The sequence below is a fragment of the Pempheris klunzingeri genome, chromosome 15 (genome assembly GCF_042242105.1).
Source record: "Pempheris klunzingeri isolate RE-2024b chromosome 15, fPemKlu1.hap1, whole genome shotgun sequence".
NCBI lineage: Eukaryota > Metazoa > Chordata > Actinopteri > Acropomatiformes > Pempheridae > Pempheris > Pempheris klunzingeri.
The window spans coordinates 21,732,977-21,758,295 of NC_092026.1; the positions used below are offsets into that span (position 1 = coordinate 21,732,977).

The following is a 25,319-nucleotide window of genomic DNA, read 5'->3' on the forward strand; positions in this document are numbered from 1 at the left end:
AGCGCCTGATTGTATTTTCTACAAAAGCCAGTGGTGCAATTGGGAGGTCTAATCAGCCTGGGGAGTGCTGTAGTCATCCAGTGTTGGAATGTACTGTAAGATCGCAGCAGTCATTCATAGTGTGACCGTGCATTTTGGCTCAATGCACTGGTTCTCTGGACTCACTTTACTAGAAATATAGGATAATCTGTAAGTGAATGCAAAGGATTGCAGTGTGCATTTGGTAAAGCACCAAACATTTATTTCAGTTGTACATAAATTGTAAACATACTGTAATTACACAGGTTTGAAAGCGGCTCTGAAGTCTATGCTATCATAGCGCTAAGCTAAGGAGGTGGAGATGCAAACAGATCTTGATCAAAGTCAAATCTGAGTCAGAGAAAGCAAGTAGAAGAGATCACAGCGCCTGGGTTCATCCATCACATGAACCCTAATCCCCCTAATCTTAAATTACCATGGTGTACCATGTGTAAGGCAGCGCACAATCACAAGAAGAGCACTCATCATTTCTGCACTCAGATAGCCAACAATACAGACATTCAACCCGACATTTTTCAGAATCCAGTTTTAATATTTTTGAATGAACAAGTCAAGGCACATGAAGACATTTTGTTCATTGTTACAAAGAAGAAAATCAACAGAGTTGTTTTGTGAATTAAAAAAGACAATTGGAATTGATTTTAACTCAACAAATATTCAGACTTGATTGTGTTATCAAGATATTAACACGGTTGAAGAGCCAAATATGCCCACATTTGTAAAAGACACTGAGGTACAGTATAACATCTGTGTGTATAAAGGTTGGAAGAATAAGCCCTTTCTTACAATATTTATATTACTATCTCATTTTATTATGGCTTTATATCCTGATGGGCATACCAAATGGTGGTATGTCATGACACAAGACAAAATGCTTTTAGAGTTCGGTGTTCTAGTTTGGTTTGCTCTCATAAAAATCAAATACTGAAAGTTATATTATTTACAGATGGATTACTTTATACTTACAAATTGTTATGTTTTCAAAAGACATGATATTTTTTTTAGCAAATTTATTTTGAACACACATCAAATATATTCATTGGATTTATTTCTATATAGTTCTATACCAAATATTTATTTAAACTCTAAGAGCTGGGGCACATGCAAGTTTTTAGAGTGGATTCGGAAAGGAACAATATTGTACAAAATAATAATAATTACAGTTTTATCAAAAAGCACGTTTTGTAGCACCTTGAGTGTTTTGTGATTTTGCACAAAAGCACCTCTGTGGTTGTATTCAGAGCAGCACCCAGAGCATCCAGAGAGGGAGGCGTGGTGGGAGGGGAAGGACAAGGGAGGATGGGGCTTGGGGTGAGTGGATCCTCTCTCTGTTGCTAAAAGTGCGCCACTGTCCGCCACGGCATCAAATGTCCTTATCCTGATGTCACTCCCATTACTACATGTAAGTTAAAGTCATGTGATTCTGGCCCTACAAGGGCGAGGAGTAGTTTCCCCTGGTCAGCGCTTTCGTGACAGGGCCTAGGGGCAATCTTCTTCTCCTTGAGTGGATCTTCTCGGCAACTAAAGAAAACACAGGTTTTTGGCTTTGCAGGGAGAGAAGGTAAAGGTTGTCGGATCTCAGCATGTGGGTGTTAATATGTACCCTTTGACCCTGTCCTTCAGCGGGGAGTAGGGGCGCGTCTAGCCGAGGAAACAGACGGGGCCGACCTCGAAGCCAAACCTCTGGTTGGATTCCCCAAAGTCATTCAGCATGACGTCAATGATGGGCAACTGGTCAATGCGGGGAGTGTTGATCTCCAGCACCGTCTTTGAATAGCCCTGCTTCAGCTGTGAACAAAGGGCAGACAACTTTGATTACTGTACTGGAACTTTGATGTCATCCTGGGCTCGCAACTAACAACTGTCAGTGAAAGATTTGTAAAAACTGTCCCTCACCTAAAGCCTTTAGATAACGCCTTTACATCTTAACATTAAAAACTGAAACATATATAATTTAATTCAATAGAAAAAAAGCCTAAGAAATCCAGAAAATATTCACATTTCAGAAGCTGGAAATTAATGTTTGATTGTTTGTTATTTTTAAGGAAAATAGCCAGAGATCAAAACAAGTTGCATATTCATTTTCTACGTATTGACTAATTGACTAAATCTAGCGCATAAAAATCAAAGAGGAACTGCATTTGCTTTCTTAACCAAAATCAGATTCTGCATCTGATCCCTTGATGCCTCTGCTGTGTACCTGCATAAACACTGTTGTATGTCTACATATTTGTTAGGATTAACAGGGTTTCGTGGGATTTAGAAAAAAGTTGAAGAAGTTTTGAAAGTTAGAGAAGGAGTGTTTACCGAGCAGGCGTCCGTCAGTGGCTTGATGAAGGGATTATTGTCGTAAGACATCTCCTCATCGTTGGAGCCCAGGAAGCGCAGCGCCTTGTCATAGTTGTCAGCCTTGGCGTCGTACCAGGCCACAGACTGATGGCAAATGTAAGTGAAGTTCTGCCGTGCCGAGGAGCTCAGCAGCTTCAGGAAGGTCATCTGCACCGTGCTGGGGGTGTTTTCATCCACATCAACGTAGTTCAACTGGGGACAGATGGGGGGGAGAGGAAGAGAAAGGGAATGAGAATGGGGAAGAGTTATTGTAAATGATAAGTGATAGAGCAGCAAAATTGAAAAACGCATCTAAAAATGATGAACAGTCTACTGGGAGGTACTAGAAAAGAAAATGAGAATCATGTGGGTGGACTCACAATTTTGCCACGTTTAAATTCACTGAACCATGAACCAGGAGACTCCTTGGGCCAGTTGGATATTCTAACCTAAAATGAACAAGCAAAACAATGAAGTTAATAACAATTTCGGATCTTTTAAACATGCCACATATGTACACAGATGGTAGTTAAATAGCCTCTGCATTATAGAATACAATATGGCCGACTAAGTGTCTTTAAAATACAGTTACTGTAAAATACCTGCCCATTACTTACTCCTGTGGATTTCTTATCTGGGTAGATGCAGGTTTCGCCGCCTGCTGTGAAGTTACAGAACACTTTGATGGAGTCTCCGATGCAGCCCTGGTTTGGATCAATCCAGTATTCACCTGAGAGAGAGAGAGAGAGAGAAACACAGGCGTGTGACAGAGCCAAGGCGGCAGCATGAAGCAAAGCTTTGGCCTTCTGGAGAGTGAGTAGCACAAGTGTTTTTTAATGGTCACATTATCCTGGATAAGACTGCTACACATGGGGGAATGTCTACAGGGACGCTAAAGACTGTTGTTTGTTCTTAGTAGGAACTCTGGAAGTTGCAGCTCTAAACTAGTCAATTACTGGATTAGTTTATTAGAATAAAATTAATCAGCAACTTTTTTTTATTTATTATTTTTTTCATGCAAAAGTGCCAAACATTTAATTGTTCCAGATTTTAAAATGTGAGAATTAGCTTCTTTTCTTGGTCTTACATTATAGTAAATTTAGTATTTTGGGGTTTTTCCACATTTGATAAGATCTCCTTGTGCTCTACCATGTTGTGAGAAACATTTTTTTTTTTTGCTTTTCGATATTTTAGAGTTGAAACAATGGAATGATTAATAAGCAGATTAATCTTTAATGAAAATATTCTTTTGTTGCAGCCATATGTTGGTCTTAAACGACAAAGAGCTCTGGTTAATGTTAAATGTAAATAATGACAGAAATTAAATATTTTTATTCTAAAGAGAAAAAAAAGAACAGGGGGTGTTTTAACCCTGAGTAGTGACTGCAGTCCTCCCTTCACATAGCCCCAACAGCCCACAGAATTATGACAGAGCAGCTTTTAAGTAGCCTGACAGGCAAAACCCAAGAATCATTCGCTGTTTATAAAGTTGAAGCTCATGGTGATAATTGAAAGTGATTCAGATGAGTTCATATTCTTTAACTGTAGACCAACAGTGGACGAATTTTGCCTCATTGTTGATACTAAAACTAACTCTGTCTGCATCCTACCATCTGGGTAGTCGGGCTGGCTGAGGTGCAGGTCGTTGCAGGTCCTGGCAGGATTGTCTTGGGTGCCCATGGGGAACTTCATGCGTTCGATATCCTGTTTGAGGTTGTTGAGGGATCCAAAGACATCCTCCATTCCCTCCATACCTACGGGATCTACGCCGTAATCTGCCAACGCCTCGTCTCCCTGCATCTCAGCCTGCCGCCTAGTCTTTCTGGCAGACTGCTGGATGGGCAGCGGCTGGATGATGTCACCGGGTGGACCCTGCAACACGGAGGTTAAGGTCAAACAGAACATTATTACCACTGATGCATATTTGTCAAGGGGTGGTTTCCAAAGCCATTGTTTAATCTGAGAATTATTTACACTATTAATTTTTTAGTCCAGAAATGTCGTCTTCAGATCAAAACACATAGATGTTAACAGTAACATAAAGCAGGAAAAGGAGGAACCAGCAAAAGTTTGTCTTGAAAAATGACTGAGAATTGTATCTAATCATAATGCTACAGATAAAGCGCATTGAGATCTATCTACACTTTAAATAAACAGATGGCTTACAGGTGGTCCAGGTGATCCAATCATTCCAGGGTCTCCCTTCTGACCATGTGAACCCTGAGAGAAAACAAGGTATCATGGACATAATGAAGAAGAAATCCATTCCCATAAAACACATTATGGGCAATGAATAGCATGAAAACACTGAAAAGCATGAAAACACATCTTACAGTTGATCCCTTGGAGCCTTTCTGTCCCTGAGGGCCCTGTTGAAGAAGCAAAATGAAGACCATTAACAGTCATGATGCCACAAAGTGGAAAAGCACACATTTAATCAATAAGACATGGAACTTACAGAAATACCAGGGGGACCAGGAGGGCCAAGCGGGCCTTGGGAACCACCAATACCCTTATAACGGACAATAAATTCAGTTAGAATACATTTAATACATTATGTCTCCAGCCCTACTTACAGTAATATGACTACATATCTGTGATACAATCATCTAAATGCAAGTCTCACTTTCTGTCCCTTGTGACTATATGGAGGTCTTGTGGGAATTTAACCTCTAGTCTAGGACAGTCACATTTTACATATACATTTATGCAGTGCTATGACTTTACGAGATTCATATTCCCACGGAGACAAAGGATAGCATAGTTTAAGAAAGCATACTCTGACACAGAGATTGACTCACAGCGTCACCCTTGCCACCTGCAGTACCCTGTGGTCCAGGCAAACCTCTGTCTCCCTTTTCTCCGGGCTCACCGGGAGGCCCAATCAGACCAATTAGACCTGGGTGACCCTGGAACAGGCAGAGAGGGAAGCATTGAAATAAATCATGAGAGCAAAACAATAATTGTACTAATTTCAACTTGACAAAAAGTAATTTTCATATCTACAAAAGTTTAATTTTCGTTCATTCATCTTCTGCAGAAAATTAAGGCAGTTTTTCAAAATGAAACCAAAATGCAAATTAACTTGCAAGTTTATGCACAATGCGTGGCCAGACGACCTCAGTGCTGTCCTATTTCTACCCATAAATAATTAGCGTGTTTACAGTGGTAGTCATATTTAACAATGGTGGCCTGCCTCGGCACCTGCTGCTGGGCAGAGTTATGAGCATCTGCTTCTGACTACTGCATGCTGGCATTAAACCAATGACCATTACAGAGATGATATTATTGGACTTATACATATTCATTCACTGCATTAAATCACTGTGTGAAAGCTCCTCGCGGAGCCAAACCTTTCTTCATCTCACTGGGAGAGAGTGAACAAAGAGATAGAGGCAGTAGGCCTAGATGTTTGCTTACTGTGGAAGCTTCAGATAAGGCACATAAACAGATATGAGAAATACACAATGAAGCCATTTGAGATTAGCATCATAATAATGTCTTGCCTTCTCTCCCTTAAATCCAGAGTCACCTTTCATACCAGGAAGTCCAGGGGGTCCCTGTGGTGGGGATAGAATCAGATTGTCAAGCATAATGTGAAAAGAATTCACCTTATTTTACAGTGACAGCCCATGGTGATTGTACTGTCTTTACCCTGCAGAGGTACTGCAACAACTGCTGTAAGAAATACTTGCAACTAAAAAGTTATTTTCACGTGATTCATCGTGTTGTCCATAAAATTGCAGAAAATTCCCACAGCCCAATGTGATACCTTCACACAACATGTTTTATCCAAATATAAGTACAAACATTTAAAACCATGAAAAATATTTATATTTAAGACGCTTGTCTTAATCTTCTGTACAAATGACTAAAATGATCAGAAGCTTATCAAAGTAGGTCCTTTTCTGTCAGTCAACCTATCGACTAATAGTTACAGCCTTAATACTCTGTTATAACACCAAAAACTGGTATATACTTACCATAAAACTATAGATTACCAGTGTCTACCATGTCATTTAATGGCTAAACATCATGTACTTTGACTTTTTAAAGTGCTCTAGTGTTGGCAGTCAGCACATTTGACTACAAAACTACAACTATTTCCTTTACTGAGGAGGTGGAAGGACATGTCTTACAAGAGGTCCAGGAGGGCCGTCTTGACCAGAAGCACCAGGGAGTCCTTGTTCACCCTGAAAATAAAGAAAAAATAATTACAGCATTTGGCTAATAACATGAGAATAATTTTAGAGGTACCAAATTGTGCATGAATTCATAATTCACTCATATCATAATATAATAAACCTGTGGCATAAAAAATCTAATGTACTCACAACAGGGCCAGGAATTCCGCGCAGTCCCTCAGGACCAGACTTTCCAGCAGGCCCCTGAGGTCCCACAGGTCCCGTTTTCCCGACCGGCCCCTCGGCTCCAGCTTCTCCCTGGAAAGCATTAGCACATAACAAGTTACTCCCAATTCATGGTCTAGAAGGCTCATACATGTCTTGGCACTTAAAGATATTCTTTGGAGTTTTTTGTGCACAAAACAAACAGGCTGAATGCTTTTCCTACCTCAAAAAACACTTGAAAAGCACATTTTGGGGATAGATCTCATATATATGAAGGTCCTTGAGCAACAGATACAAACAAAACCAAGACTCTCTCTGAAAAACACTGCTCTTCAATGCTGCTAGCGGTCATCCAACTTGATACACAATCTTGTATGTGTTAGTCACATTATTCATTTATTTTGCAAACCTCAGATTGGAAGGATTGAAGGATTTGCAACATCCAAACAGATCTTTTCTATTGTCTCAGCAAGTTTTTACATATTGAAGTTCCAGAGATGTCATATCGACTAGGTTGATGGGAGGAGGGGATTAACTTGTTCTGACAACCAATTAGGCTTGGATTTGACACTCTAGGATCACCACACAGGCTTTGTCTTGTCCCATCAAATCATCTGTAATCCTTTACCTCAATGTGGACAGAATGTGCACTTTGTAAATGTGTGTGTCTCTGCAGCAGCGTGAGAGACGGAGGATGACAAAGAACAAAAGGAAGAGTGAGGTTATGTCTGAGATTTGCCAGGTTTTCTGTCTGTGGATTTCTTTGAACCAACTGATTTGTAGAGAATTTCTTTTTTTTTTTTCCCCCTCCACTCTCTTAGGCTGTGCAAACACAAGCATGTTATGGATTTTAGCCTCCAGAAACACCAAGCTTCTTCTGTGAGACTTAATTGACCAATTTTTACAAATATACAGGGTCTGCGGTGAACATTTCAATGTACACCTGGTCAGGATGTTGGAAGAAAGGGTTTAAAATCAGTACTCCTTTGCCCTTTCAGTCATGTACTGGACATCTGTTATTACATGTCATTTTGTTCAATTTTGTTGGAAAGTCTGGCAGCTATTTAGGGAAGCAAACAAAGGCCACACAGATTTGAGCTTTTTAAATAACTTAAAGGTTCCCTGTGGAGTTTTAGACCTCTTATTGCCCTCTGGGGCAATTTTTAGAAATGATTCCCTGTTTTGTCGGTCTCACGACGCCACACAGTCCTTCCAATTAACAGGTTGTTATTCAGGTTGATTACTTGTTGTTCTGTTCTGTTGTTTTAATTTCTTAGGAAGTTTCCTGGAGATAACTCTGCACTTTGGTACTAATTATTAGGAAAATAACAGTGTCATTAAAAGAAAAGCTCAGTTTGAACCCTTGTAAATATACATTAATTACTGGAAAGTTTATTCTTCATACCGTGGATGTGTAATTGTTTGCTGCCTGTAGACACATTTCTGTATTTTGGCACGTTCAGATGAACTGAAGTATCTAAAGGTTATGCTAGCAAGTTAATAGAGTTAATTTAATAATTGAATGTGTACCAATGGAGCAGTTGCTCTATGTTCCATATAATCAGTACTAAGTGACATAGTTTTCTTCCAGGAAACTGGAAGTGTCTGGTTTTTCCAGTCACTCACTGATCTTGGCTGACAGGATGTACGCTGATAGGACAAGTCTGATTGAATTCATTGAGACTCGAATGATAATCCTTGGTAGCCCGGATGTTCCGAGTGTGTGACTCGACATGGAATTTTTTAGATCTGTAAATGACCAACTGAACTAAGTCGTTCAATACAAAAGAAACATAAATTCAGATGGTTTTCTTTATGGAAAGCATCTTGAGATGACGCTTGTTATGAATTGGCGCTACTGATTGTTCGATTGAAATTAAATTCAGTGGTGTTTCAATTTCAACATTAAGTATTCAGCTGTGATAACATTTGACAATTAGGATCAAATTGTAGCCTTTTATTGCCTACTTATAATTCTCCAAATTTGATCCCAGCAAAAGATCTACAACTGCAATAGTTGTAATTTGTAAAAGCCAAGCTAGTGAAATTTACCTTGGATCCCTTTTCTCCTTGTCTGCCCTCCTGACCCGTCTGTCCAACAGGTCCCTGTGAAGAACAGCAATGATATACAATTATAATTTTGTACATGAATACTTAATATACGAATATATCACTGTAATTAACAAACTAACTTAACAGCTACACTCCCTCATGCCAAAACCTTTCACATAAACCTTTACAAAAGGACACAGAAAAGGTAATTATTCTCTGAAAGGGAAATTACCCAACATTTGCTGACAAGCAGCAGTTTCATGTACATACTAATTGTTCAGCCGACGCACGCTCTGACCTTGAATCTTTCTAAAGAGAGTGGGTTATGCAGGGCCAGGCAACATCAGTGCAGGCAATTGGCCTACATTCCAAACATACTGAGCTAAAAGCACATCAGCATTTTCACCAAACAGCCTCTGGTCAAAACCTTGTAAGTGGGCTGTCATTTGCCATTAGAAACCATAATCAAATAGACCAAACAAAAGCCACCAGTCCTCAATGTAGGTTATAAACCCTGGCAACTGTGAATGTGCATTAGTGGGTGTGCATATATGTGTGTATGCAGGCGCGTGTGTGTGTGTGTGCGCATCCGTGCATGCATGTGTGTTAATGTAGTCAAGCAGCCACATGCATCAATGAGCACCAAACCTGAGTCAATTTTCGAAGAGATATTGGGGAAGAGACTAACCCAGAATTACCTTGGTGAAGGATGAAAAATCATATTGCAAAGTCCATTAATATGGACATGGAACTGGGGTCTAATTTGTTCTGTAGCCTCTGTCACCTGGTTGCTACTCCTCAGAATACAAATTATGGGTCTAAAAAGTGCTTACAATACCAAAGTTTTTGAAATGTAAATGCAAGATCAATCGTCTGAGCCTGCATTTTAATAAAAGCCACATAACTGCAGGAAGACATTCAAACTAATGTGCCTTGATGCTAAACAAAGGCAGTTTTAAGGCAGTGGGGCACTGCCACAGGAAGGTCTTTTTTAGGTCTTTGTTATGTCAGATAATCTGTATTACTACTGGATCTCCCTTTATTCGTTATTCTTAATTTGGATCCACATTAGCTGCCACTAAGGCAGTAAGACATATAAGGATCATCAAATGCAAGACCGTTTCTTACCACAATCTGTGTGCTCATGACAAGCTTGAGAAATCAATGTTTCGGCCACAACAAGCAATATTTCTGTCATATTTTGATAAATATTCCACAGTCAAGAAAAACTGTAAGTGAAGATCAGTGCTGTACATGGTATCTATGATCGATCCCTTATTCATGGTGGTGGGAGAAGTACTCAGATCCTCGACATAAGTTAAAGTATCAATACAGGAAGGTGAAGATGTCTTACTTTTACAAGTAAAATGCTACTTTAGCAGAAGGGCAGAAGGGCTTCTGTATCTGTACAAACACTGTTTGTATTTATATAGAGAGATGGAAGCAGAGCTGGTTGACACTGATGCCCTGGAGTATACGCTAGACTTTACTGAGCATCATCTCTGCTGAAGAACACAAAGCAAAGCAAACTCACTTTAAATATCAAAGTTTCTACTCTCTCATGCCATATTGTACCAGAGTTTCATACAGTACAATGATGGTGTGCTTTATCGCTAAATGTAAAACATTCCTACAGTAAATGGAAGGCATTGTAAAAAAAAAAAAAAAAAAATTATATGCTAGTGAAATAAAATAATCTCATTTTAAGTGTGATGTGACAGAAATGGCATAGAGTGTCAGAGGTTTAAGTGCCAAGTTAATTTCCAGACATTCACAGCAGCAGTACTCCTTCTTTCACATTACTGCGAGTCAAACTCACAACATGTCAGTACTGTCTTATAGGATGATCTCTATCTGCGCTGACTGGCTACTCTGGCATAAAAACTATATATTACTTCCAATCCAAACACAAAACGCTACCATACTGTAAATGTATATCACTAGGATCCTTTAAGAGTCTTGTGAATCTAAAAATAAGAGACACCTCGAGAGCTTAGCAGAAGTATCAGCTCGTGCATCATTTTGGAGATGTACTCACCCTTTTGCCAGGAGGTCCCGGTACTCCAGCCTCGCCAGATGGACCTGAAGGGCCCTAAATTAGAGTAGAGAGAACACTCAATTCCACTTCACAAAAACTGAAGAGTTTTGTTACATAATGAGATATCTGTACCATTGTAAAACATGTTCTCCATTGTCACATAATCGATATGTAACCTCAACAGTCAAACACACTTATAGAGACGCAAATGTAGCAAAGATATAGTGAAACAAAACTGACTTTAAAATACCTCAAACTGCAACGTGATTATTTTTACATAACGAATGCTGTAGAAAACACAATTACATAACTTGATAAGCAAATAGCTGCACAAACTATTCTGCATCCTAAGGTTACCATTCTCATTAAGTAATTCATCTTGCTCTATTCTTGCACATCACTGCGTACGTGAAAAATTACTTTTAGTGGCAGAAAATGACTGCCTGACATTTTTGATTTGATTACTCGGCAAGTTATTGCAATTTCAGATCATGTAAGACTTACAGGCTGCCCAGCTTCTCCATCGTCTCCTTTGTCACCTGGTAAACCATCAAGACCCTGAACAAGCACAAACGGGCCAAACATGACCTCATTAGTCAGCTATAGTACAATGCTATTTCACATCACAGTTTGGACTATATTAATAGTACTTTTAAGAAATATTATATCAAAGAAAAATATATATAAAATATATCTAGATAAATACCTATACCAGTATTCACACATTGTTACACAAGGAAAACAGTTCAATTCATACTCTCTGAATAGTATAATATCCTAAACATAAGATTGATTGGGGGATAAATGTAGCACTTACTGCAGCACCAGGCTCACCAGGGGGACCAGAGTCTCCTGGGAAGCCGACGGGTCCCTGCAGACAGATCGAGACACTGAGAAGACTGAGCTTGACTCCAATATTTGACATGGTGTCAACAACAACTCTGGCAGCAGACAGCTCCAGTGAGAAATGTGACACAGTGATTCTGTCGCTGACAGCTTTAATAATGCATCAGTCATAAGGCTGTGTGTGTGTGAGACAGTGGAGCTCACATACAGGGTTACCCTTGGGACCGTCATCTCCAGGGGGTCCACGGGCACCAGCGGGTCCAGCGGCTCCGGGTGGGCCAGTTTCTCCCTTCTCACCAGTCTCTCCTCTGGTGCCCTGAAAAATGGATCACAGGCTTGTCATCATGAAGACCACATAAGGGCCATCAACGCCACTTAGACGACAGCATGCTACATAAGGCACAAGACGTATCAAATCTGTCACTCCGCTGGCATCAAAACATGCACCGAACTGGCTCTAAGAACTCAAAGCTTGGCTCTTAGAGCTGAGAAAAGGAAGCAAAATGAAGCTTTAAGCACACTTTTTGGATCATTTGCATTTGAGTTTCATTTCAAAATCATATTCTGACCCACTGAGTGATTACATTAAATAGTCTTATCATTCTGGTATCATTTATTTGCTCTAGTATTAGCAGCAACAGTGTCTTAAAGTGTTGGCTATGACTCAGAGCACCAGTTGGAGCATAATTACAAGCCCAGAATCGTTTGCTGGCCCATTAGAGCGGAGAGCTTCTCTAGTCGATGCCAGCATGGCACCTTTTAAATTGACCTCGATGTGATGTGCAACACTGGCTCTATCTGTCACCGTAAACAGATACGGGGCAGCAGACGGATACATCAATACAACCTGATGGACTCAAGGAGGATGACTGGCCCATACCCATTACTTCGGTATGGCCTCCCTGGTCTGTCCAACCAAACTCTATTGCTTAGCCTGGTTCTGTGGTACTGCTCTGATCTGAGCTATTCAAGATCAGAATACCTACAGTGAATACTTATCATGTTTTACACCACTGGAAAGTAAAAAAAAAAAACCCAGTATACATAGTATGCTGCATTATGAGGATTGATGCAGGTACATGATGAATCAGTTATGACAAAATGAATTTCCTGCCACTCAACAGTAATTTTGGAGACATTAAACAACTGAATGTTATTGTGAAAAACTACATGCTAACGTGATGCTTTTGTCACACAAATTAACTCCTGAGATATTCTAGCGCTTGCCTCTAATAATAGCCTCGTGCCGGAGGTTAGATTAATGACAAAAACAAAGGTGGAGGTGTCCAAACGTGGCCGGGCTAATTATCTGCCTGAAAAGCCCTCAGGCTACCAGCATTGCTACACATCAGCCTACAGTAACATGGAGGTAAAATACATGGAGGTAGAACAGCCCCCATAGCTGAAGTGTCAAACAATAAACAGAACTTAATTAGCCTCACTCATAGATATTCATGTGGAGATTATTTAAATAGTAACAATTACACATGGAATGAAATGTACACAGGCACACTGCTAAATTGTGTGTCGTGCTACTTGCCATGCATTCTGAGTGCTTTTCACACAAGTAAGAATAGTCAGTCGACTTGAAATAATAATAATAATAATAGTATTTAAAAAATGCTGTCTTGAATGAGATGAGGAGTGCTTTAGTATGATGCTGTACTCACTCCGATACCAGGCTCTCCAGATGATCCTGGGTTTCCGGCTTCACCGGTCTCTCCCTATTATATCACAGTGGAAAAGTGGATTACAGTGTGAAAGTGTGGATTATCACAGTCTCAGTGAACAATCCATTGGTTGTCTGCTCAATGCTTTTGGTTTGTATCTTACTTTGGTGTTATAAACACAAACTTTTTCATGCATTACATGGTAGTCAAACTGGCAGTGTTCCTTCAGAGCAGAGAGTGAATCATTCCAAAAAATGTGCAGTACTAAAAAAAAAAAGAAATGTATCTTACCTTCTCACCAACACCTCCCATTGAACCAATACTACCGGGAGGACCTTGTGCACCCTGTGGACAAATCACAATGTAACAATTTATTCTTATAAGATTCTTCTTTTAACACTGTTTAGCCGATTCCCTGTTAAAAAGAAAAGAAAAACAATCAAACTTACAGTGGCTCCGCTGGAACCCTGAGGACCTCTCGGCCCAGGAGGACCAGGTGGACCCTGTCAGCAAAAATAAGAGTGAGGCAATGTGAACAGTGGTACACAGATAGGCTTGGCTCTCTGTTGTGTTCAAGTGCTAGTGTGATAGTATGCCAGAAAAATCAATCCCTCATACAATATCTCTACATGTTTGTTCAACTGCTGAACTAATCCTTTAAAACTATCGAGTGTATTTTTTTTACTGTAGTCTAACTGTATTGAAAAATTAATAAATGATGGTAGATAAAAGCATATTGCATTGGAACAGAGCACACAAAGTTTTCACCGGCAGAAAAGTTTGTGTCTATACATCTTTCATATACTTCAAAAACGTCTGTCAACTGGCTGGTGGAGTTGCCAAACTCAGCCACTGGCCAAAACTTCAGAACAATCAGCGCAATTTCCCACCTTGTTGTACGTGAAAACAACGTGAAGAGCTGGAACAGAGAAAAGTCACAGATAGAGCTACACTCACCATCGGTCCAACGTCTCCATTCTCTCCCTTCTCACCAGGAGGGCCGGGCAAGCCCTGCAAAGAAGACAAAGATTCTTCAGTGCAAAGAAAAAAAGGTCATGTGAGGCAGCACCTGAGATAAAACTGCACATTAAAAAAAAATCCACCAACAGAAGCATGAATACATTTTGCTGCTCATTAACAGGGTCTCTCAGATGATGTGTATTGAGTAGAGGGCTTTGGGATGCAATATGATGGAGAATGCATTAATACTGAGTGTAAACACACAATTAGTCAAAAAGGACACCTATTGTAATTAAAGGGTATGGGAGGCTTAGGTATAATCAGCCTGTGTAAATTACAGGGTGGGAGCTCCATCCATCTATGTCCACAGGAAAGTGGAAACAAAGGGGACAGCGCAGGCGGTGTGCATTATCCAGTTTTTGGATTCAATCATGTTTGACCAAAACAGTTTGAATGCACCTTGTGATAGTGCACCTGCAAAAAAATGAAAAAGCTTTTACTTGCTATTGTAGCTTATTGTTTATCTGCATAATTGGAGTTATTACTTGTTGTGTTAGTTAAGCTCCGATGATGAAGCATGCATAATCAATAGATGGGTGGAAAGCAGCGGTAGTGATGAGTTGCTGTAAAATCAAAATGGCATGGATATCAATCATTGAGATCACATATGTGTAATTTCAGCCCATTTTGTTGATTTACTGTACCTTTGCAACGGCAGAGAAAGCTAATTTATAACACATTCTAAATGGGACTCAAGTCACAGTGATGAAGCATGAGGGTGGTGGGAATGGAAAAATAAATAAAGCATCAACTTATTTCACGTGTAATCTTTGGATGTGACAGGCTTTTGATCAGCGCTGGACTTGTTATGCATCTTTGTAAAATATATGTACTAATTAATTACAAAGTCTGGAAAGAGAACAAAACTAACATACACCACATACATACACGCACAAATATACTGTTTGGCACACGTAGAAGAGCAAATCAATAAATGTTTACTTATGATTTGGCATTCCCCCTCTTTTCCAAACTAGCCTCAGACTATAAGGACACCTGGTGTAATCATATCTGATATTTACTCTTCTCCACTTCTACATCTTAACCTCTTAATCTGAAGAATTTATCCTGGGTGCAGAATCCAATATTCCACGGCAAACACGGCCCCAAATGATGGAAGCCTTTCAAACTGAAGCCATTCATTCCCCGTAGTCAAAAATCATTAATGCTACAGATAATTGCATTGAAGAGCTGAGCTCGCAGTGGCTGCTGCCATCTATTGAAGGACAGCTTAGCCAAACATAATTAAAAGAGTGGAGATGGAGTGCATTATGCCCAATTAAAAGCCAATTGCACTTAATAACAACGTTATCTGGTCCTATTGACCAGCAGGGCTTTGCTCTAATTTCATCCCCAGTGAGTCCTTGGATAATTGACTTTGAGATATTCTAAAATGTTTCTTTATTCATTACCACCAAAGCAAGTTTCTACAACTTCAGCTCATTGGCTTAAATGAGCCAAAGCTCTGTCCTGTTACTCCTCTGGACCTCTGCACTTTTTGAGGGAAAACGAACTAAAAAGTGCAAAGTGGAGTCAGGCAGTAATCACAAAAAGCTTAGTCTATTACTATTCTATTATCATAGACTCATGGGACAATTTTCTTTACACCAAAAGCCTTGACCACCACACACTACTAGTTTATACCACACCAGGTACACTTGTATCTGCAAAAACTCTGAACTCATGCACTGAACCATGGAGGGGTTCATTTTATTATTGTTACAACTTTTCATTAGCAAGAAGAACAATGTTATTTCTTCTCTCAAAACTGGATGCTGTGCTCTCTTCTCTGTGCATGAAGAAAAACACTTTCTATAAATCAATATTATAGTGCCATTTAAAAAATAACATAAATAGCAACCGATCAATGTGTGTTGAAGTGGAAAATAAAACCCCAGGTCGTTTACTGATGAAAGCCCTCAAATATCACTCTGCTCCACAGCCTTTAATATGCATAGTCCATGTGTGTGTGGGCAGGGTGTGCTGGTGGTTAGACAGACTATTTGTAGGGTTACAGGTTTGATACTCAGCAAAGTAAACATGTCCATCCTAATATCAAACCCTGACTGCCTAAGTGCTTCAAACATGCTGCCCCTTTTCTCTAAATTCTCCAGGAACGTAATACTGTATCTTTATTGTAATACGTCTAAATAGAAGATAAATAATTTTTTTTTACCATGCATTGATTAAAACTGATCAAATACAGGCTACCACAGCAGCTGGTCTCTTATTTTGGCCTGCGAGCACTGCAGGGAAGCAGTTTACTGCATGATAATGATGTAGTCTGAGTGGAAAACCAACGGCAAGTCTCCTCCACCATTAATGCTGCGGCAAAATGCCAAACGCAAAATGTTAGCAATGGTGATGGATTTTTAGCACCGTCTCGGCTAAGGAAAGTCCTTGAGGGGAAAAAAGCATTATTTGCCCAGGAGCAATACAAAGTGTTATTAGGTGCTGAGGGTGCATTAATAAATTATGCTCTGTTTTGATGTAATGTAACTGATGTAAGGAGAGATGAAGTGCTGTTGGTGTACTTGTGTGGAGGAACTCATTCTGCTGCGGCTGTCTTTGGCAGAAGGAGAGCGATGTGCGTACCTACTGGTTTGTGTCCAAAGTGATCTGGTTGCCATGCGTTCAGGAAATAACAGAGAGGGAATCAACATGCGTGTGTGTAAAAGATGTAGATTTCATATAGACTTACCTGCAGTCCGATGGGTCCTGGCAGGCCGGGGAATCCTCTGGGTCCTTCGTCTCCTTTCTGGCCAAACATACCCTGCTGTCCTCTCGGTCCAGACTCACCATCACTGCCCTGTGGGGGGGGGGGGGTCAAAGTTCATTAAGTCCAAACATCTTTATGTTGATCCCAATTAGCCGGAGCTTTTGCACACGCAGGTCTACAAACACTGGTATCTATGTGGAATTTCTCTTACGGGATTGCTTTGCCCTCTTAATCCTTTTCAAGGTTGTGGAGTATATCCAAGCTCACATGGTAGAGGGTGGGTCGATGTCCATATTCACACATAGACCAGGACAGGCAGCTACCTTAACGCCTTTTTTGAAGGTCATTTTATGGTATTGTCTTCCATCCATCAATTGTTTACACCCACATATTCTTGATTATGAGGAGCTGAAGCTTTTCCCAGCATGCACCCTGGACAGGTCAACGATCCATCTGGGGGCTAACGCCTAACCTGACATTTGCACTCCCATGCTATTTAGACTTAACATTCAATCTGCAAATCTTTAGAGCGGGGAAGCCTATATGAGCAAACTCAGAATAAAAAAGTACATGGGTGATGATTGATCCACTGAGCTGCTGGGCTACCTGTGGAAGCAGCCGCCAGATTACCAAAGCTCCTCATCAGAGAATGCAGAACACTATAGCCACGGGGTTATGGTAAACAGTGTGCGTGAAAGATGCTGACTTCATCTGTGAAGCCAGAGGTGCACGGAGCTACAGATGATAGAAAGGGGAGACTACAGGGAAGGAGTGAAGTGCTGACAAACTGGGAGTTTTCAGTTCAAACGCATGTCAGCACTTGAAAGTGCTTTTGGAGCTCTCGCTGAGCCCTGGGACATGTAGGCAGCCTCAGGCGCTGGTACTGAATGCAGAACAGTTTAGAAGGAAATGTTAGGAGATTACAGGTACCGTTGGTACAGCTTTGAACTGAAGGGTTGGAGACAAGCTGGACTACACTTCAGAGGGACTTTAATCAGAAAATACTAATCTGACTGGACCAACAGCTCCTCGGGGAGATCGGAATCCAAAATGCATGTGGTTAAAAAGTGCTTGAATGATTTGTCATTCTTTGTAAAGCTGCTTGTGCAGGTCGCTCCAATATGTTTGTTGGTGCAATCCCAGTGGATCTCTTTGCTTGATGGAATTGGATGGAGCCAAAGTAGCCAAAGCATGGAAGAACAACTATCGTGAAGAAAAAGCAAAGCTTAATTTGCTGCTCATGATTAATGATGGCTAAGTACTTATGTGATCATTTAAAATGAACTTATAGTACAGATGCTTTAGTTTCAACACAGAGTTTGGAAAAATCCAACGTATCCCTGATCTGATGTCCAGCAGATCAACTCCCACAAGGGGAAACTAGTTTGTTGCTGGTCTCCATTAATCACACAATGTATTAAGTTGTGCATGCAGTGTAAGCCATGACAAGGCAAGCTCAATATTCCCCAGAACTGACACTGACACTGAAACTATACTCTGAAAAACCTGCTCATTGGTTTCTGAACGATCGCTGTAAGAAAGGGAACTGCATTCAATACACGCTGAAGTTATAATTACGAATACACTTTCTCAGGGGCTTAAATCATCAAAAGTCAATGTATAATTGCTTAAATTAAACATTGTGGATGCATGGGTTTCTTAAGACTCTGTTATAATGTTTGTATGGGTCAAAATGTCAGAAAAAAAGAAAGAAAAATCTGAAATGCATCTGATATGTTTGAGCACAGCTATGTGCACAGTACCTGTGGGCACAAGAGATGCTTAGACCTGGAGGCACCACACTCATGCTGAGGCAGGTGTAATTTGTGACTCTCCTAAAGTGCATCTTACCAAATCTAGGCAATTTTGGGATGTTCTGTTGGAGACAAACATTTACATCAAAAAAAATTATACTTCTTCATGCCAAGTGACATTTAAAAAAAAAAAAAGTCTTTATATTAGGTGCCTAAACCAAAATAAAATAAATCTACAGGGATGAAGATCAGTCGTGCCCTGCCACAGTGTTTCATTCTAACTGCCTGACCTCAGTTGCATCTTGGAGACAATACTGGTGACTGAGCTGTTGTAAACCTCGTTAAGCTGTAGCTGAGAAGTAAATTGGATCATTCGTTTTCCCTACAAACACCAATATTTTTCCTGGATTGAGAGGCGGTGTAGATAGTATAGTGAAAATTGATAACAGCATTAGGACTTGCAATAATGAAAAGAGGGCAGATAATGTTGCAACTACACGGCACGAGTCGGGTCTCAGTTATGAAGATATGAATACACATGAGCAGACTGACTCACCAGGACAAACAACTGTTAAATAATTTGTTATTCAGCTTGGGTACACTACCCGCTCACAGCAATCCGTCTCACCAGGTCTATTCTAGCCCCCACAGAGCCCTGCAGATGCTGAATTTTGGCTAGAATGGTTGTTAAGGCCTGATAATTTACAGCAATGGGCTGTTAGTTGCCCTCAGGCCATCAGCTATTGTAGAAACAGGGCTGTTCCTGTTGTGTTAATGAGATGGATGAATAGAGGATGTCCTGCAGCATATAAGGCAGTATTTTCAGCTAAATCCGGTGTCATATGAGGTAATACATGGAAATGGTTGACAGGCTGGTGTGGCCATGGTGTTATTCGAGACTATTTTGTTACTGGAAGGTCACAAATGTAATCCTGTGTAAGAACCCAATACAAGCAATACAGATTCTCTATTCAGAATTGCAATGCATTTGATGAATTGGTGCTTTTTACTGAAGAGCAAGCTGTTAACAACTATGATGACAGTAGCCTTTGTGGTATTAATACATTAATATATTGCTTTAAGTAAAAGTTGAAATTAAAATGAAATTTGTGTAACATTACAACAATAAAACGATGGGGATTCTTAAATGAATGTGGACTGCAGCCAAAGGTTTTTGGACTACAGAGGCTACAATAAAAAAGTGATACTACTTGCATAACGTATCGCTGACCTGGCTGGAACAGAACTTAATTTCTGCCCATCTGGAAGATAAAACGTTGTCTCTTTTAAATCAAACTACCTTGTTGGAACAGCCATTACTAGCAAAATGTTTCATCATCCAGAAATCGGCAAGAAATGGAGCGCACATTAGTCTTCCAACCCAAAACCCACCAGGGTAAGCACGAGCTATCATTGGGACCACAGCATTTACATTTTTAAAGCATCTGACATGTTGCAAAGAAAGAAATTTAATAAAAATCCAATATCTGCCAAATAAAGCTTTTGGAAAAGTGTAATATTTGGAGAAAACATTGGTGTGCATGGGTTACCCAGTGGTCAATTGCTTCTAACATTTTAATTTAATGTTGGATTTCTGAATATGAAATCCATTAAATGAAAACGAGCTAAGAGTGCATAACAATCCCCCATCGGGGAAATGTTGATATAAGATGGCAAGAGGAAGCAATACTCACAGCTGGACCAGGAGCTCCGACCACACCCTGAAGCCCGCTCGGGCCTGGTGGACCCTAAAAGGAACAATCAGATACTGTTTATTATGACCTGCTGTCTGAATATCTGTACACACATAATAGACCTCCTGTTTTCATTTACATTAGAGATCAATGGAAGTCAATGAAAACAATTGCACGCTAAAGCTGTTTATCCTGATGCAGACGATCCACTTGAAGGAATAACACTGGGGCAGTGCTGTATATTACAACGTTTAATTTATTTGAGGTGATGCTTGTGGTTACCAAAACCAAATTCAGTTGAAAAACACAAATGTTTAGGGCTCTGGTATGCTGGTATTTTACTAAGTACCTGTTTAGAAAACATAGCAGCACTTCACTTAATATTTTATATCCTGCAGGCTGTTTGGGGTAAGATAACTTAAGATGAGTCACTGCCAAGTATCCCATGTCCTTTGATTAATGCAGTTCATATGAGAATTCAGCAGCTAAGATTGGTGTTCTTTGCCCAATTAGCATGGACTATCAGTCAAAACTCATTTCCTAGTGTAAAAAGAATTACATAAAAATTAATAGAGAAAGGAAAAAGGCCTCACAAGTTCACCCTTGTCTCCTTTGCTTCCCTTCTGTCCAGGACCGCCAACTTCTCCCTGTGGTGCAATACAAACAGCAGAGCTCACATCTCTCCTCTCCATCTTAAAAGGCTCTCGCCTCCCATGTTTGGTCAGTTCAATATCTTAAAGTGTCACCTCTACCAAGATCGCGTAGTAAATATTCCTCAAGAGATTCTAATTTGATTGGCCCACGAAGACCTTGGGCGAGTGTTTGCAATTAATTGATTGGCTCCCCGTCTAACCCCATTGGCACCATGATTGACAAAATGGTGTGATAGGAGACGTGACTTGGATCGGAGAGCCATGATGGTTACAAATGTAAAGATGAAGATGTGTGTTTCACTGAAGCTGTCGGCTATTTCTGGACACTGTTTGTTTTTTAAAAAAAAAATGTTTAATGCTTCCAGTGTGTGCTTCTTTTGTTTACTGACTGCAACGATCTGATCATTTTTGTCATTGGAGGCTTGAGGCTAAACAGAGCAACTGAAAAAAGTATGTTTTCTGTATATATGCAAAGTATATGAAGACATGCATGTTTGTATGACACTGTAGTTGAATTTCAAATAGCCATGCCATATCATAAGTAATGACATAAGACAGAAGTACAAAAGGAACTAAGTAACAGGGTATGCAAAGAAGAGCATCAACACATCTAAGCACTTTTTGAAGATGCTGACAGTTGTAGACGTGTTGTATTCTTTGATGTGATTGGATTGTGTTACAGAAAACTTTGTAGTTGAACTACATTGTTCTGATCCTGTTTGAAAGTTGGATCATGGTTAGTTGAGTTGATGGTTACAGATGTTGAAGCAGAAGATGTCTCCATGTGTTTTACCTTTCACCAAGTGCAGTATGGGCCTTTGTTTCAGACATGGCTCATTCTTTGAGGTTGAGGTTTTTAAATTAGGGATTACTAATATTCCAGTGCATCACATCTTTACTCCACCTTGTCACCGTCCTCTCCAGGGGGACCCTGAGGACCAGCTGGACCAGGAAGACCAACAGGACCTTGGATGCCATCACGGCCAGCAGGACCCATGGGACCTTTCTCTCCCTAAACACGAACATTTATCACTATCATCATTGAGACGTGCTGCATTACCAGCAGCCAAATCAACATTTTCCTCAAACCTTGCAGTGTATGGAAGGTTAAAGAAGTGTTTGACTGAGAGTTAGACATAAATGCTTACAGGAGCTCCCTTTTCTCCAGCGGGGCCGGGTCCTCCTTGGGGGCCATTGCGCCCTGTCAGGCCAATGGGACCTCCAGGGCCAGCAGCACCTCTCTCTCCAGGAGAACCCTGTCACCAGAGAACAAAGAGCCATTAGTCTTTGCTGTGGTAGCAAGCAAGTCAATTTCCTGCTAAAAGGGAATGAAACAGCTAAAACCCACAGAAAGTTTAACATGAAGCACAAAAACTACGCTCGCAAAAGAGATGCTGCCCTATGACGAGCATTTCAAGGACTACCTTTTTCGCAAACTATGGCCATTTTATGTGCCCACAAACATTTTTGTCCTTTACACAAGGACACTATCCACTGGAGGGCGGCTGTGGCTCAGAGGTAGAGTGGGTTGTCCATCAGTCGGAAGGTCGCTGGTTTGATCCCCGGCTCCTATGAGTCAGCGTGTCGAAGTGTCCTTGGGCAAGACACTGAACCCCAACTTGCTCCTGAAGCACAGCTTCAGTGTGTGAAAGAATAATCTCCTCCAACTTAGATTCCTCCTGAATGAATGATGTGTGAATGGGTGAATGAGGATGTGATGTAAAAGCGCTTTGAGTAGTGGAAATGTCTATACAAATACAGACCATTTACCATGTATCATTTATCACTGAAGTTCAGAGTAAATGTAATCCTCTTGCAAGAAGAACACATTAAAGTATGTAGAATGAAACCTTTTTATTTGATTGCTGTGAGGAGCTGTAAAAAAATAATGCTGCAACTTACAACTGAATTATTACTTACTTAAAACCATAACTACGGACAACAATAAAAGTATATTGGCCCTGCTGTCAGCCTCGGAGCTTCACTGAGATGAGAGGTATGCTTAGCTAACCAACAGGATTCAGCGGCTTTCCTCTACCAAGGCCTTATGGAGCGTCTTGCCATTCTTCCCCACAACAGAGTGCCTTATCAGCTCTTCAATTTGCCCAGATGGATGCCCCTCTCTGTGTAGGTGGCCCAAACCATATAAAGTGACTACACCTTTGATCAGCAGGCCATTACAGCAAACTCCTACTCGTGCTGGTCTTGGGCTGCTTTCAAATAAAACATGCGCATGTGTCCAAGCCAAAGATTCAGCCTGATGCACATGCACGCGCACACACACACACACACACACACATACACAGCTTCAGCTGTTGATGTGAGCTGCCACCTGGCACTCATATGCCTGGCTCATTTCATGACAGACATTGCTGGTGACACACACACACACACACACACACACACACACACACACACACACACACACACACAGCTCCAAACTGTCATCCCCTGCCTGCCAACCTGCCCGCCAGGACACACATATAGTCTCACACACAAGTTTCTTTGACTCCCATAACTTCCCCTTCTTTCTTTCTGCTCGCCTTCCTCTCATTTTAACCATGTTTTTGTTCCACACACATGATTCTTTGGCTAGAAATCAAAAGTGCGACACAAAAACATGCACATCTAAAGTTTGTGACTCAACTTTGTCATATTCAACATATCTGTTCTTTTTTTCCTGTTTTACACACACAGCCCTCTAAAAAGACTATGAAATAGCAACGTGCACAGCCGTCACAGACTTTCCCACAGCAGCTCAATCTCTGGCAGGAAATCGATGGAGGAAAATATCAGATGTCTCGTGTGCGGGGGCATTGTGCACACCGGCCTCTTTTTCAAGGAGTTTTTCAAGTGCTACCAAAACAGTCTATCACATGTTTTTAGCCAATGGCTCACTTTCAGGCCAATTTAAGAAAACTATCTCATTTCGCAGTGGAAATGGTTTCACTCATTCAGTGAACGCCCCTCTTCTCGCTTTCATCATCTTTTCATCCGTGCTCTGCATATCCGCTGTCATCTAATCTGGTGTTGCTCTGTCGCTGGTGAGCAGGGGCAATTATCGGGAGCCTGCGTTTAACGCATGAACAAAATGTCAGACAGTTCAAAGCTGCCTGTCAGTCAGCTTTCTGTACAGATTCACCACCGGAGCTCACGATGCTTTTCATTGCATGTATCGCTAACTGAAGGGCTCAGAGACAAAGGCAGGAAAAGAGTGCCCCATTTATTTATGGATTACCCTACCACTCCTGCTCCTTTTCACAGTCCTTAACTATGTGACAGTTCAGTGTATGAACGCAGCTCTCTAATGTGAGAGGATGTCCTTTGCTGTGATTAAGGGTGAATCAGTGATGCAGAAGATACAGCATAAGCACCCATGATCAGAAAGAAAAACATCCTAAATTTGTCTTGAGGGATTAACAGTTGAGTCTCTAAAACTGGTGGCCACGCAAAAAGAAAAAAGGTGAGAATGAGCCACATCATTCCTCCATCTGTGCCACAACAGTTGCTATAGTAACAACTAAATGTTAGCGAAAACATGTCAGACCTATCCAGTTACTGGGATGAAACTGGCCATTGTTCAATTAGGCAATTAAGCAATGATTAGGCCATGCTTCAGAGTGATGTTATTGGGCACTCATTAATTTCATACCAAGGAATGCCTCTAAGCTGTTCTAAAAAAAAAAAAAGAAACGATTAATCAAGCAGCAAAGTGCTTTTATCAAACTGTAGTCCACAAATTCATGAGTGTCTTCGTTTAAAGTGCTAAAAATGTATCTTCATGAAACTGAAATGTTCATCTTCTCCTGCACATTGTAGCAGAAAAACAAAAACACAATAAACATCAGCATGAGAGGTGATTCATAGTTAGAAAAATGAGGAATTGTGTGATCATAAATGTGCATATTGTGCATCTTGTGAGGCACATTACAACACACACAGTATAATGTGAGGACCACAATGAGCAATGCCAATTTTATGACACAATAAATGGGTAAAATTATTACTAGTTACTAAATAAGCAAGAGAAAACGTGTAAAAAGTGTAAAAATGACATTTGATCTGCAGTGTTTTTATATTGCAGTGTATATTCACATTGAATGACATCTACTCATTTCAGTAATACCACCCCGGCCTACTCTACCACCCCCCACAGT

The 25,319-nt window shown here is 40.6% G+C and overlaps 1 protein-coding gene across 1 annotated transcript in view; it reads right to left on the reverse strand.

Annotated features, from left to right (window-relative positions):
* Positions 1–253: 253 nt before the first annotated feature.
* Positions 254–25,319, reverse strand: part of LOC139214251 (collagen alpha-1(XI) chain-like) — an 80,426-nt gene continuing 55,360 nt past the window's right edge. Inside the window, exons 42-67 of the mRNA XM_070845054.1 lie at positions 22,311–22,418; positions 22,067–22,174; positions 21,103–21,156; positions 20,510–20,563; positions 17,044–17,151; positions 14,280–14,333; positions 13,772–13,825; positions 13,614–13,667; positions 13,323–13,376; positions 11,861–11,968; positions 11,624–11,677; positions 11,311–11,364; positions 10,807–10,860; positions 8,769–8,822; positions 6,702–6,809; positions 6,507–6,560; positions 5,874–5,927; positions 5,169–5,276; positions 4,826–4,879; positions 4,701–4,736; positions 4,534–4,587; positions 3,978–4,239; positions 2,985–3,097; positions 2,748–2,816; positions 2,347–2,580; positions 254–1,827 (exon numbers count right to left, since the gene is read on the reverse strand). Of these exons, the coding sequence (XP_070701155.1) occupies positions 1,681–1,827; positions 2,347–2,580; positions 2,748–2,816; positions 2,985–3,097; positions 3,978–4,239; positions 4,534–4,587; positions 4,701–4,736; positions 4,826–4,879; positions 5,169–5,276; positions 5,874–5,927; positions 6,507–6,560; positions 6,702–6,809; positions 8,769–8,822; positions 10,807–10,860; positions 11,311–11,364; positions 11,624–11,677; positions 11,861–11,968; positions 13,323–13,376; positions 13,614–13,667; positions 13,772–13,825; positions 14,280–14,333; positions 17,044–17,151; positions 20,510–20,563; positions 21,103–21,156; positions 22,067–22,174; positions 22,311–22,418 (2,265 nt within the window). The 3' untranslated portion in view covers positions 254–1,680. The remainder of the gene's footprint in view (positions 1,828–2,346; positions 2,581–2,747; positions 2,817–2,984; positions 3,098–3,977; positions 4,240–4,533; positions 4,588–4,700; positions 4,737–4,825; positions 4,880–5,168; positions 5,277–5,873; positions 5,928–6,506; positions 6,561–6,701; positions 6,810–8,768; positions 8,823–10,806; positions 10,861–11,310; positions 11,365–11,623; positions 11,678–11,860; positions 11,969–13,322; positions 13,377–13,613; positions 13,668–13,771; positions 13,826–14,279; positions 14,334–17,043; positions 17,152–20,509; positions 20,564–21,102; positions 21,157–22,066; positions 22,175–22,310; positions 22,419–25,319) is intronic.